Genomic DNA, 12818 nt, shown 5'->3' with positions numbered 1-12818 from the left:
TTCTGGTATTACAGAAGCATTTAGTGATGCCAAGCAAGACCAATGTCTCTGTTGCAGTTGTGCTTTCTGCTCTGCTTTGTACACATAATAGAAGATGCCGTAAGCTCAGAGAAATCTGAAGTTCAAATAAAACAGATAGAAGGGGGCATGGAAGCTGGAAGAAGGTTGGTTAGAATAACAGAATAGGTCAGTACTGAAGCTGAAAGCAATTTAGGTCAATTCACTGCCTGTTAAAATAGTACTGTCGTTCTTTAGAGGTCTTTTTAGCAACATGAATAAGAGTGCAGAGGTCATGTTTGAATCTGTTAAATGTTTTGGGGGGTTGAAGAGTAGCTGTTAGAAGAGTAATATTTAGTCTGCTAGAGTTATAATGATCTTTGATCCTTACTGGACTGGATATGGTTGCAGATGGGTTATGTTAGAGAATACATCCTGTGGGCAGCTGCCAAATCCCAGCTCTTGGCTCACCAGTTCATCTGGAACATGAAAACTAATATCTACCTGGATGAAGAAGGACATCAAAAAGATCGTGAGTGCTTTAAAATATAATCTAGCTTGACTCCTTTCCTTGTCTCAGTTCAGACTAAGTCTCCTTCATGATTCTCCCTTAGCAGGAGGAATCCTTTTAGCTAGGAACTTCTCTTTCATTTGTAGAGATAGGGCCCATTCTGTGGAAGTGCTACCTGGTAAGAGTCCATCAGAAGAGATGCAGCAATGTTTGCTTTGGTACCTTTTTTGAATACTATCCCAAGGTGTTACTTCTATCACCCTTGTAATTTAGCTTTCTGAAATAAGCTTCTGACACAGATGATTCCTTTTTCATATGCAGCTGACATCGGGGAACTTCTAGAGCAGCTAGTAGAGGAAATAACTGGCTCATTGTCTGGCCCAGCCAAGGAGTTCTACCAACGTGAATTTGATTTCTTTAATAAAATCACTAATGTTTCAGCCATTATCAAGTAAGTATCGTCCTTCAGAACTTGTGCTGTTTTGGGGCTCACTGTTGTTTAATTACCAGTGTCCTGATTAAGAGGGTAAGTTGCCTTTTAGGGGTATTGGGATAGTGTTTTCAAGAAAAGAATTAATTACTTAGATGAAACAAACCTGATTTTTTTTTTTTGTAAATGTAATGTATGAGTTGTAGTAGGATGCAAAGGCTCATTTTAGTTTGACTTTCAGGGATAGTTCATATCTGCTGTGATCTCAGTGCTCGTGCTTTGAGCTAGCAGTCCATCTGAAACAGCTATAACTTTTTACTTTGGAAACAGATGATTCTAAACTTGAACTTTTAATTTTCAATCTGATTTTATCAAATACATTGTGGTTGGTAATAGTGGAATGAGGTTCCGTAGAAAAGTGCGCTGATGCAGGAATGGGATTGGTAAAGCAGTTGGTGCTCTTGTCAGAGTTGAAATCCCATCAGTCTAGTTGTCATCTGCATCATTAAATTGGCTTTTTGGAATTGCTGTCAGCAGCAAGCAGAGGTTGATTCAGGCAGGAAAAACATAACTTCTCTTTAGGTCTACCTGATTGACTGTCTTTTTTTTTGCATATTATAACTTTATTATCAAAAAATATCAACATTTTGTGTGGAGTTTAAAAACAAAGCCAAAAAGCCACCAGAGAACCTCAATCATATAGATAAATACCTTCTGCTGAAACACCATTAAATTGTCTTTTCCTCTTCTCAAAGAAATTTCATTGTGCGGTGTAATACAAAGATGGTTGTTCTTTTTGCACATTTAAGTCTTTTTCCTTCGTTCCTAAATTGTTGTTATGGAGAAAGATTTGATGCCATAAACATTGAATTAACATTGATGTCTTACAACTGAAAGTCCTGCTCATAGAAAGATTCTCACTGTTGACTGTAAAGACTGCAGTAAGAAACGTAATTTAACTTTTTAAAGTTTGCCAGTGGGTGGCAGCAGCTCAGCACACAAAGTCTTAAGTCTGTAAGTGTCGGTTTCGTCACATATTTTTAAAAAACCCTGGTGTATGAAAGTATTTGAAAGTCATATAAAATGTATTTTCTAGAACATTCCTCCTTTGAAATGAAGCTTTGCAAACCACCAGTGTAAGGGTATCAGGCTAAAGGACGCTTACGTCACAGAAATGATCAAATGTTAGGTGCCTTCTATGTGTATGTTGTTTTCACCCGGTAGGCTGAGTTAAAAGGGGCGCTTAGGATCTGAATATTTTGATATTTAGAATGAAATCAATCCACTGTTTGTTAGTATGAAGTCATAATGAATAATGATGATAATCGTGCTTTGCAAGTGCTGCATTTTGCACCTCAGCCTTCAAATTAATCTGTTTTTTGTGAGTCTCCAAGGTAAAGACAACATAGAGGAGATGCTGTTTGCTTTGTAGATGGCATAAATGAATGAATGTATCATCTCTGATGATTTCATTATCTTAAGTGTTACAGTCCTGATTCAGTAATCTGCTGCACAGCTTAAAACTAGAACATAAGTAATACTTTTCAGTTGCATGCTGCTATACCAGGTGAGCGTACAATTGTGTGATTGACTTCCATAGGTGGTTAGCACAAGTGCCTGGGAAAATTGGGTAATTGTATGTACTAATCATTAACCATGTTACCAATTATTCAGTTGACACCTGTGTCATGCTAAGTATGTGAACAAATTAGGCGTGTAATTGCACAGGCATTTCACTGCATCATCCTTTTCTAGTTAGCAACTTATTCTACAATAAGTTCCGCAAGGGAAAATTGTATTGGTGTAACTATAGCGGAGCTTACAAAGGTATGATTATACTCAAATTTCTGTGTAAGGAAGAGCCTTTATATTTTTCATTCACGTCTCTTATGCTGCTTGGTTTCAACAACCTGTATGTCAAATCAATGTTAAATCTACAAAGCAAGAACTGTAACCTTCATTAAAACAGAAAATGTTCTTAGGTATTGAGCCTGTAAGTTCTAGAAGTGGTGCAGTAAGAGATCTTTGTCATTACAGGAAGAAACATTTTTACTGAAGTTTGTATAAGTTTGAAATAAATCTGAGGCCAGTACATAGAATAATGTATAGTATACAGATAAATCAAATATCATTCTCCTTTCTAGGCCATTCCCTAAAGGAGATGAAAGAAAAAAAGCTTGTTTGAGCGCTCTATCTGAGGTGAAAGTGCAGCCTGGTAAGAAGTGATTTAATCTTATAATACAGTGGGCTTTTTGCATTTAACATGAATATTTTCTGCAAGCAGATCTTGAAATCTCTGCAAGTAGAAGCTCTCAGTTTTGGTGCTAGTGGCTGTTCTTCTGTTACAGTTGGATTGTTTCTGTCTTGAAACAATTCAAGTATTTTTACCCACCCCATAATTCCTATATGGTGCATCAAACTTGCTGAAGAGCAAGTTAGATAACACACATCATGGATAAAAGTAGAAATGGATGTCTGAAGAGGAAAGATCAATAAGCTCTTTTTCTTTGGACTGCCTTTTTTAAAAAGATGAGGTGCTTCTAAGAAGTTATGCTATCTCAAGAATGAAGCATGTCCAGTTCCTTTCATTCTTGTTTTTCTCCCATCAGGCATTCCCTTGAAACATCATTGTCTGAAGGTCCTTTCAAATCTTGAACATGTTTTCCCAATCTGAGTCTTCTGTTTAAAATGGAGTTGTTTGAAAGCTTTTCCTGATCTCTAGCAGGTCTCAATTCTCCTACCACGTGTTGGTTGCTAAGGGCCCTCCCTAGTCCACTGGGACATGCTGCCACGTCTTATTAGGGACTATTGCGAGAGAAAAGTCCTATCTGCGCATTTCTGTGGTAGTGATTCTGCAGTATGAGTTCAAAACTGTATTCTGTTAGTTTCTGGCAGTCGCTCAGTCGCTCACTAATGCAAAGGATACTGCATCCTTCATGGGTCACAGACTGTAATCTCCAGATTGTCTCTTAACATTTTATTTAATTCAGAACTATGTACTGAAGTTACAGGCACTGACAGTAGTTATTCTGCAGCTTGCATTGTTGCAGTAGCCAGTGGATTTGTTCTCAGCTGTCTGCTCCATTTTGCAGGCTGTTACTTGCCCAGCAATCCTGAAGCTATTGTTCTGGACATCGATTACAAATCAGGAACTCCTATGCAGAGGTACCATCTTCTTGTTATATTCTCCCATTAAGTTAATTCATTATATTTAGAAATTTTTCTAGAAAGTCCTTTTTGGCTAGTTTGCACTCATCATCATCTTGTTTTTATTACAATTTAGTGCAGCAAAAGCACCCTACCTGGCCAAATTTAAAGTGAAACGATGTGGAGTTAGCGAGCTTGAAAAAGAAGGTTAGTAATTGTGTCTTAATCATTGACACTACTAATTAAGAGTCAGCAATCCCTTTAAAATTGCCCACTTTTAGTGACGTGTACTGCTGCAACAAATTTATTTCCATGTTGAATTTTATTTGCAATGATTCGGCTCAGAAATGAAACTGGATCAAAGGACAAGAGAAGAAATTTATGAAAAGTTAAATCTATTTTTTTGCAATTTTTTTTTAAATCCCAGGAAGCACGCTACATGGGTATCCTGAAGAAATTTTAACAGTTATTTTAGACTAACATATAGATTGATTGCCTTTCCCTGTTTTTTAGATTGTAGCAACCTCCAGGTTTTGGCAGCTTTTTCTCATAATAAATTTTGTGGGATGCACTAGCTGACTAGCTTAATGTAATTCAGGCATTTATCAGGTAAATCATGAACACTACTTTGATATATTTCAGTTCCCTTAGACAAAGGGAACCTGTCTTAATAATCTTATGGTATTCACCTTGCAAGGCAGAAATACCTGTAGTGCATATGCAGTGAAATGTTGTGGGTTTGAGTGCAGAGGGCTTGTCGTGATAGAAAGTTACTAATTGAAGTCTGTGTCTGGGTTTTGCGTTGTACTCTTCTTGCAGGTCTGCGTTGTCGTTCTGATTCCATAGATGAAAGTGCGGAAGAAGGGGTGGACAGTAAGAAAATCTGTTGGCAGGCAGCTATCTTTAAAGTGGGCGATGATTGCAGACAGGTACAAAGCTAATCGGGCTTTGCAGTTACAGAAGACACATTTCTAGGTGACAATAAGAGAAAATAATTTTAGCATAGTTCTGTATTATTCTTTGGAATTTTGAGAATCTCCACTGTTTAGGGACTGAGGGAGAGAACTGTGGTGTACACTAGAGTAGTTCTGGTTTGGAAACAAAGACCATTCTTTGAAGGCACTTTACCACAACTTAAAATTCTTTTTCAGAGTTTGTTCTGGTTGAACTATTGACACCATAGCAGTTGTTTCCAAGGTGGTATCCTGAACATTGAAGCTTGATTGTTTTTGATTAAGAGAGAACGCTAGCTGTTATCCCTGGAGTTATTAGGAGCCCTTTTTACCAAAGAGTGATGGAAAAGTTTGTTGTTCTTAGGTCAGCAGTTAAATCTCCAGTGTTGCTTGCTACCCACTTAAACCTTTTCCCTTTCTGATTTCCCCCAGAGCCACAGTGCATGCACACGCACACATCTGCAGACCTGCTGGGGTAACTTAATGTTCACTTCAGAGTTCTTCAGAGCATTTTTGTAATCTAACTTCTCATCTGTAACCTCTGTAATGCTTGTGCAATTTTTTTCTTGTGCAACAGGACATGTTAGCTTTACAAATCATCGATCTCTTCAAGAACATATTTCAGCTAGTAGGCCTGGATCTCTTTGTGTTTCCATACAGAGTTGTGGCCACAGCTCCTGGGGTAAGTGGGCAATTAACTGTACTGCTGTAGAAAATAGGTCCTAATTAAAAACTACTTTCTCTTCCAGCACGCATAAAAATTCCATACTGCAAGGAAATACAGCCCACATCACTTAGCAAATATTTGGAGTACCAGCAACAAAAAAGAGTTTTTCCTCTCCTGCTTCCTGCTTTTCTAAAGCTTCTGGCTCTGAAATTTTGCTGCTTGTGGTTATTCATGTTTATTGTTTGATTTTTGGGACTACGTGGTGCAAGTCAGTGGAAAGTCACAGAGCTTGTCTTACGTTGCATGGAAATCCTAAAAAACTGGATGTGGGCTTTTTTTATGAATAAACTAGAAATTCTGTAGTTGGTGATCTATAGGCTTCCCCACATTTCCCAGAGGACCTGTATGACTGCCAAGAGCCATGAACAAAATACATTTTTGGAGCATGCTTTACAGACCTGTTTCTCTTCTTCCCCTTCAGTGCGGTGTTATTGAATGCATTCCTGACTGCACATCCCGTGACCAGCTGGGCAGGCAGACAGACTTTGGGATGTATGATTACTTTACAAGGCAATATGGAGATGAGTCTACCCTTGCATTCCAGAAGGTAAAATATCAGTTGGCAAGCGCAGCAAAATCTCAACTATGAAACATTCTAGCTATAAGAAATTATGACAAATAATTGGATAATGACTACCATAATGCTCTATCTGGTTTCTGATGCTCATAATCCATTTTTAGCTATAAGCGAGTTAGTTAAAGAAGTTACCGTAGCTGTAGATGTATGGAGAATATTATTGAACATTGCTTCAAACTAATTGTGAATGGAAAAAAAGAAGGAAAAAAACCCCTTTGTTCAGCTCTGTCTGCTCCTGGGATGGAGTTACTAAATTCTCTATGTTCTTCTGATTTGCTTTAACTTCTTGTTTGTACAGGCTCGCTATAATTTCATCCGCAGTATGGCTGCATATAGTCTTCTCCTGTTTCTGCTCCAGATTAAAGACAGGCATAATGGCAACATCATGCTGGACAAAAAGGGACACATCATTCATATCGGTCAGTCACATCCACATTCAAATTTCAGCAGTTACCTTTTCCTTCTGCTGTGAAGTATTGCTCATAGAAGACAATAACGCATTTCCCTTTTGAGACCGATCTATATACTGATTTCACAGTTTGTAAATAATACCTGGGATTTCTTCATGCCAGCAGTATTGTGTGTATATTTGTGTTTATCTGCTTCTGTGAAAAATCAGCTTTGCAAAGTTTTATCAGCTCCAGGAAAGTATATACACACATATGTATGGATTATGCATGTATACATACTTAAGCATGCATGTGTGTGTGTATATATATGTATAAATAAATAAATGTATCTTTAGGTTTCTTTCACCACTGTATGGGTATGAATTAAATTTGAGAAGTAAATGTATATAATTGTGTGAGGCTGTAACCTCTGCTTTAGTTTTGTTTTTCTGGAACTGCACAGATGTTCCAGCAAGGAGTTTATTTAACGTCGTCATTCCTACATCTAGTCTAATGGCATGGTGATGATTCTTTTGTTTGTGTTCTGCTTCACCAAAGCTTTTTCCCAGTAGAAGTTGAAATGTTGGTAGGAGAAGTAGGTATTAATACATGAAATCTACCTCTCCTTTCTTCTGTCAGCTTTGACAGCACACAGTTAACCGACAGAGTTTATGAGGCAGATTATCTTTTGTGCACAGATTTTGGATTCATGTTTGAAAGCTCACCTGGTGGAAATCTGGGCTGGGAGCCTGACATTAAGCTAACTGATGAGATGGTGATGATAATGGGAGGCAAAATGGAGGCAACGCCATTCAAATGGTTTATGGAGATGTGTGTCAGAGGCTATCTGGCAGTCAGGTAAGGTGTTCTTAACTGCTCAAAAGTGGAAATGCTTGCATGCCCCGAACCAGATGATTAAAAACAGTAAACATTTGTCTGTAGGGGGTCTGAGCCTCTCAGACTGTCCCTAGTACAACTTGCAAACTTTGAAACAACTTCGTAATCCTGCAGTTTTACAGCCTAACTTTGGGGGGGTGTGTGTGTCTGTTCTTATGTTATATCTGAAAATTGTATATATTATATTCAATTTATAAATGTGATGTTACACACATTTCCTCACATGATTATGTTGTTAAAACTTTGCAGTAAGAAACTACAGGAGAATCAGAATTTTTCTTGTTTTCCCAAATAAGATAATCAGTCACCATTTCAGCTAGAGTTAATTAGGAAATGTAAAAAAGTGCTACAATTTTCTGTTTTAAAATATGCAGGGGATTTTGGTAGCTCAGCTCTTCAGCTGTGATTGCCACCCAGTCACAGTAAAGATCTGCAACTTTACCTTGTTCCATACCAAGTGCTTTAATATGCAGGAGCACCAGTAAATCTATATGAAGAGGATGTTGTATGTGGGTAGGGAGTGGACAGTAAAACAGTCTTAAGTAAAAGCTCATTCTATCACAACTGTAAAGTATTAGTGATGTTATCTTACAGAATCAAAGTTTTGTCAGCTAGTAGCCCCAGAAGGGGCTCTCTTGGAGTCAAGACCAGTTTGGTTCCTTGAGGAGGAGCAGTCTGGAGAAAGTTTTGTGTCAAGGCAAGAATGTCACCCAAGTAGGAGATTAGAGAAATGTTTTTTACTGATGCATTGCTTTGTATAATCCTCCTTGAGACTGTTCATCTTGCAACATTCTGAGTATCTGGTAGTCTAACATAAAGAGTGAAATTTAGTTGAAGTGACAGATTGCAAGCAATGGTGTAGTTCCACCAGCACATGTAAGAGAGTAGTATGTGCTGATTTTGTTACAGAAGAAGGTGTGATCCAGCCTGTTAAACTCCTCAGCTTGCCTGATTTACCTACTAAGGCTGCAGAAGTTTGAGTGCTGTAACCTTTTTGCCCTCTTTCCTTAGGCCTTACATGGATGCTGTTGTGTCACTGGTTACATTAATGTTGGATACAGGGCTGCCCTGTTTCCGAGGGCAGACAATCAAGCTGTTGAAGTAAGTCAGCATATGTATGAACTGGAAAATGTTCATATGTTCTTCACAGAATGTATATTGCCACAACTTGTGCTGTGAGTATAGGTGTCGTGCTACTCAAATGTCTTAATATTGTAAAAATGGTAAATTCTGTTTATGGAATATCTCAGAAAGTAGGTCAGAGGCCTTCTCATAGAATTAAGTTCAAGTTTAATGACTGTGCAAATATGTGGATTATCTTTAAGTTTGTAGGACTGGTAAAATAAGACTGAAAAGGAAAAGTCTGTTTTAATTGGGAAGTAATGTGTTGCATAATCTGTCCTCTGAAATGGTATTGGACTCTGAAGAACAGCATCTTAGAATTTGTTCTACAGATAATGCAGTACTGAATAGGACTGTGTGGTAACACCCAACATCTCAGGCAAATACAGATTCTAGTGTTGCACTTTAAACAGCCTTTCAGGCTTATGCCTTCAGAGTTAGCTCAGCATTTCGTGCATATAACTTCCTACAATTTCTGAAGGATAAGCACAGATTCATGACGTATAGTGGGCTGAAGCTCAAGGGTCCTACGAGATACAAAGATATTTTAAAAGCAACAGCTGCCTAGAAAGAGGGATCTGCTGTCCCTGGAGTTACCACTGGACTGAGCCTCTGTTACCACTATAAGACTAACAGCAAGTGCTTATTAAAACATTATGTAATTGGTACGAGGTAGTCTCGCAAGAGGTATGTACTTGCAGCAACTGAAATCAATACCTGGCTGAGCTTGTGCAAAGACACATTTGTATCATGCTCGAAGGAAACCTCACTAATTTTACTCTTGTTTTTTGTGATTTTCTGCATATTAGACACAGGTTCAGCCCCAACATGACTGAACGGGAGGCTGCAACTTTTATTATCAAGATCATCCAGAACTGTTTCCTCAGCAACAGGTTTGACATTTGTGCATGTCTTCTCCCTATGGCTGAAGGAAAGCCATGGAGCTTTGAGCAGAGCTAAAAACTAGAGTTTTGTTAGTTGGATACCAAACATTTTTGAGCTGCTGTTACTTAAATAATGCAGGATGGCAGCTTTGCTTCTGAACATGCTGCATCTCCTCCCTTTTACACTGGGAATGAAGGCTTAGGCCCAGGCTGATCAAACAGCAGGAGTGGCTAGTCTAAATTTTCTGTCAAGGTTTAATTTCACCCAAAAGTTAAGCATTTTATCTCCTGTGTTAGAGCGTAGCCAACTGTACTATTAGGGTTATATGCCTAGTTGTGATACCTTTTTTATATCAGGTAGGGTCACCTCTACAAATAAGGGGATAGATAGTAAAGCATGGTATTGAATGGCACCAGGAACAGCATGCCTTCTGGTCAGAATGAAGAGAGATTGATCTTGAAGCTTGTTCCCTTTTACTTTGTAAGGAGAAGGTTTCTTAAAAAACAATATGTACGGTCCATTGGTCTGAGTAAAAATGAAGCCGAAACAGGACTACGACGACATTCAAAAGCAATTTTTTTTATAATTGCTTGTAGGCATTAAGTTGCTTGAATATCCTCCTGAAATTCAAACCTGCTCTTCTGTGTGAAAGTATTTTTGTTTCTTCTCTAGAAATGAGTTCTAATCTTCCTATTTTTTTTTTCTTCATGACTTCATGCTACATTAACATATTAATCATTTTGCTAAACTGTATGTTACTTAGTTATAATACTTGCTGGGGAAAATGCCTTAAGTAGAGAACACTGGCAGTGTGGTTTTTGAATGTCTTTGTAGCTGGGCTGTGTTTGTCATCTACTATTCAGTACATTGAATGGAATAATCAGTTCTATCAGATAATTAGCAATTCAGAAATGAACTTAATCACCAGCTAGCAAATCAACTATAGTTTTTTTCTCTTCAAGTACACAAATAGTTTGGTATCTTGTACAAAACTTTTGAAAGGAAGTAACATGTAAAATGTAATTTTATTACATTCAGTACTTTAAATACAGTAAGTTTTTTAATCCTTAAACATCTTAAGTGCATGTTTTATTATTATCCTGTATAATACAGACTTTGTGGGGTATATTGGAGAGTCTAATATGAACTCTTGCGTAGTTCCATGTGGGGTCAGCTTGAGACCAGTAAGGCTCAGATATAGCCATACTAGAACTGAATTGGGTTTTCTGGTGTCTGCTGGGGTGCATCTGCTCAAAATCTTAGATTAATATTGGGGGTTGCGAAGGCAGTCACACTGCTGTGTGAATGCCCACAGCCAGCTTAGTTCTGACAAGCTTGAGATTCTCTACCTGTGGCATAGTTACTGAGTAAGCGCTGCCCATGGGTAATTGAGTTACCTGTGACAAGGCTTAGATTTGTTTGTTCAGCCACTCATCAGAGATGCTGCTATTAATGCTGTTATTTCCTCTGCATTTTTATTAGTAGCATTCTCCTTAATTAAGATTACTTTTATTTCTATATAATCTTGTCTTCATGCAGTCCTGATGATCTTGCTTTGTTCATTATGTGTTTCCATCTCCTTAAAACAAACTGCCAGTGCAATGTGAGGTGCTTCTGTCTTAATCCAAACATAGGATCCAAGCTGCTGTTGTTGATGCCACACTGAGAAGCATGGAAATACTTTCTTTTTTTTTTTCGTGTGTGTGTGTGTAGTTTGAACAAGAGCAGGATGTTGTGCTATTCATAACAGCAACTGGGCTTTCACAATGCCTTCAAAGTGTGTAGGGCTAGTTTTGATTAGTGGCTGATTTCCTTAACCTGTTTCGTTTCTGTGGAATCTTTGTTTCTGTGACAATGGGTGCAGTGTTTTTTTAAAACTTTTACTTACCTCTGGCTTTGCTTTTCTTCTTTAGGAGTAGGACATATGACATGATCCAGTACTACCAGAATGACATTCCATACTGAGAGACACTAGAAATTCGCTGCCGAAGTGAAAAATGCAACCCTGTGCCCTCTCTCCAAACTTGTAATAAATAGGAGATGCTCAGTCACACCTTGCTATCTTCCATTTTTTGTGTATGTGTATGTAGATATGGGTACATGTCTCCTGGACATTGCAACAATGTCTGATTCATTCCTTTCTCTGCACCAGGTTATATGTACTTCTGTTTTTCCCTTGATTTTTGGAGTTGGGCTGCAATCACAATAAAAATTGTACTATGATTATGAATGTGAAAGAGGTAAAGCTTGTGGAGTTCAATAACTTTTCATGCAATGCAAGGATTTTATAGTACCTTTAAAAAGAAAAAAACGAACCCTTTCCTGCACAATCCTACAAAATGCCATGGAAGGGAAGGGTATGGATTTCTCTTTGGAAGCAGAAATGTTAACATGTTCTAATTTTACTGTAGAAAAAGCCTGATAATCATCCATGGTGGTGATGTCTGTGTAGCTGTGTTCATACTTTGCACTGTACGTGGTCCCTGCTACGTGGTCAGTATTTCTTATGTACATGAAGAATGTATTTTTTTCCTTGTGTGTTTTAAAAAAGAGACTGAAGATATATTTAATCTATAAAATGTAATAAAAGACCTTAGACTTCGTGTCTGTTGCAAGTCTTTTGCTGTGTGCCGAGTTTTAGTTTGTATACTACATCATTCTGCATGTTTGTGTAGTTTGTTATATTGTGACCTTCCTAATGGAGAAATCTGATTTGTTCTTCAGCTTCTTATCCCTCTTACGTGACGCTTTTTATTCATAAAACTCCCCTGCTGAGGAGCTGAGGCACAGGAGCCTCCCCCCGTGCTGCCCAAGGAGCCCTACCGCGGGCTGGGGCCCGGCCTTCGGCCACCTCTTTCCCTTTCTACATGCCTGTCCCTCGGGAATGTGCGCTCGGACTGTCAGTCCCGTCTCTGGGGGGCAGTTACCCAGGGGGGCTGCGCTGCGCCCGCTCCCCGCTCGGGGGAGGCGCTGCAGGGCCCGGACCAGCCGCGTGCTAAGGCCGCGGCCCCTGAGGCGGGAAGAGCGCTGAGGGACGCTAGGCCCTGAGGCGGGAACGGCCCTGAGGCGAGCTCAGATCGGGAAAGGGCGCTGAGGAACACTCAGCCCAGAGGCGGGAACTGCGTGAGGAAGGGCTCTGAGGAACGCTCAGCCCTGAGGAGAGCTCAGCTTGGGGAAGGGTGC

General features: G+C 39.0%; 1 protein-coding gene across 3 annotated transcripts in view; it reads left to right on the top strand.

Annotated features, from left to right (window-relative positions):
* Window positions 1-12237, top strand: part of PI4KA (phosphatidylinositol 4-kinase alpha) — a 63221-nt gene extending 50984 nt beyond the window's left edge. For all 3 annotated transcript variants that reach the window (XM_040603527.1, XM_040603521.1, XM_040603536.1), the window contains exons 43-55: window positions 409-529; window positions 830-959; window positions 3083-3153; window positions 4031-4103; window positions 4222-4292; window positions 4905-5014; window positions 5616-5720; window positions 6187-6312; window positions 6641-6761; window positions 7430-7589; window positions 8640-8729; window positions 9560-9643; window positions 11549-12237. In XM_040603527.1, the coding sequence (XP_040459461.1) occupies window positions 409-529; window positions 830-959; window positions 3083-3153; window positions 4031-4103; window positions 4222-4292; window positions 4905-5014; window positions 5616-5720; window positions 6187-6312; window positions 6641-6761; window positions 7430-7589; window positions 8640-8729; window positions 9560-9643; window positions 11549-11600 (1314 nt within the window). In that variant the 3' untranslated portion in view covers window positions 11601-12237. The remainder of the gene's footprint in view (window positions 1-408; window positions 530-829; window positions 960-3082; window positions 3154-4030; window positions 4104-4221; window positions 4293-4904; window positions 5015-5615; window positions 5721-6186; window positions 6313-6640; window positions 6762-7429; window positions 7590-8639; window positions 8730-9559; window positions 9644-11548) is intronic.
* Window positions 12238-12818: the final 581 nt, after the last annotated feature.

The sequence above is a fragment of the Falco naumanni genome, chromosome 1, assembly GCF_017639655.2.
Source record: "Falco naumanni isolate bFalNau1 chromosome 1, bFalNau1.pat, whole genome shotgun sequence".
NCBI classification, from domain to species: domain Eukaryota; kingdom Metazoa; phylum Chordata; class Aves; order Falconiformes; family Falconidae; genus Falco; species Falco naumanni.
Note: the sequence above shows the minus strand (reverse complement) of the source record. Positions and strands in the feature narration are given on the sequence as shown.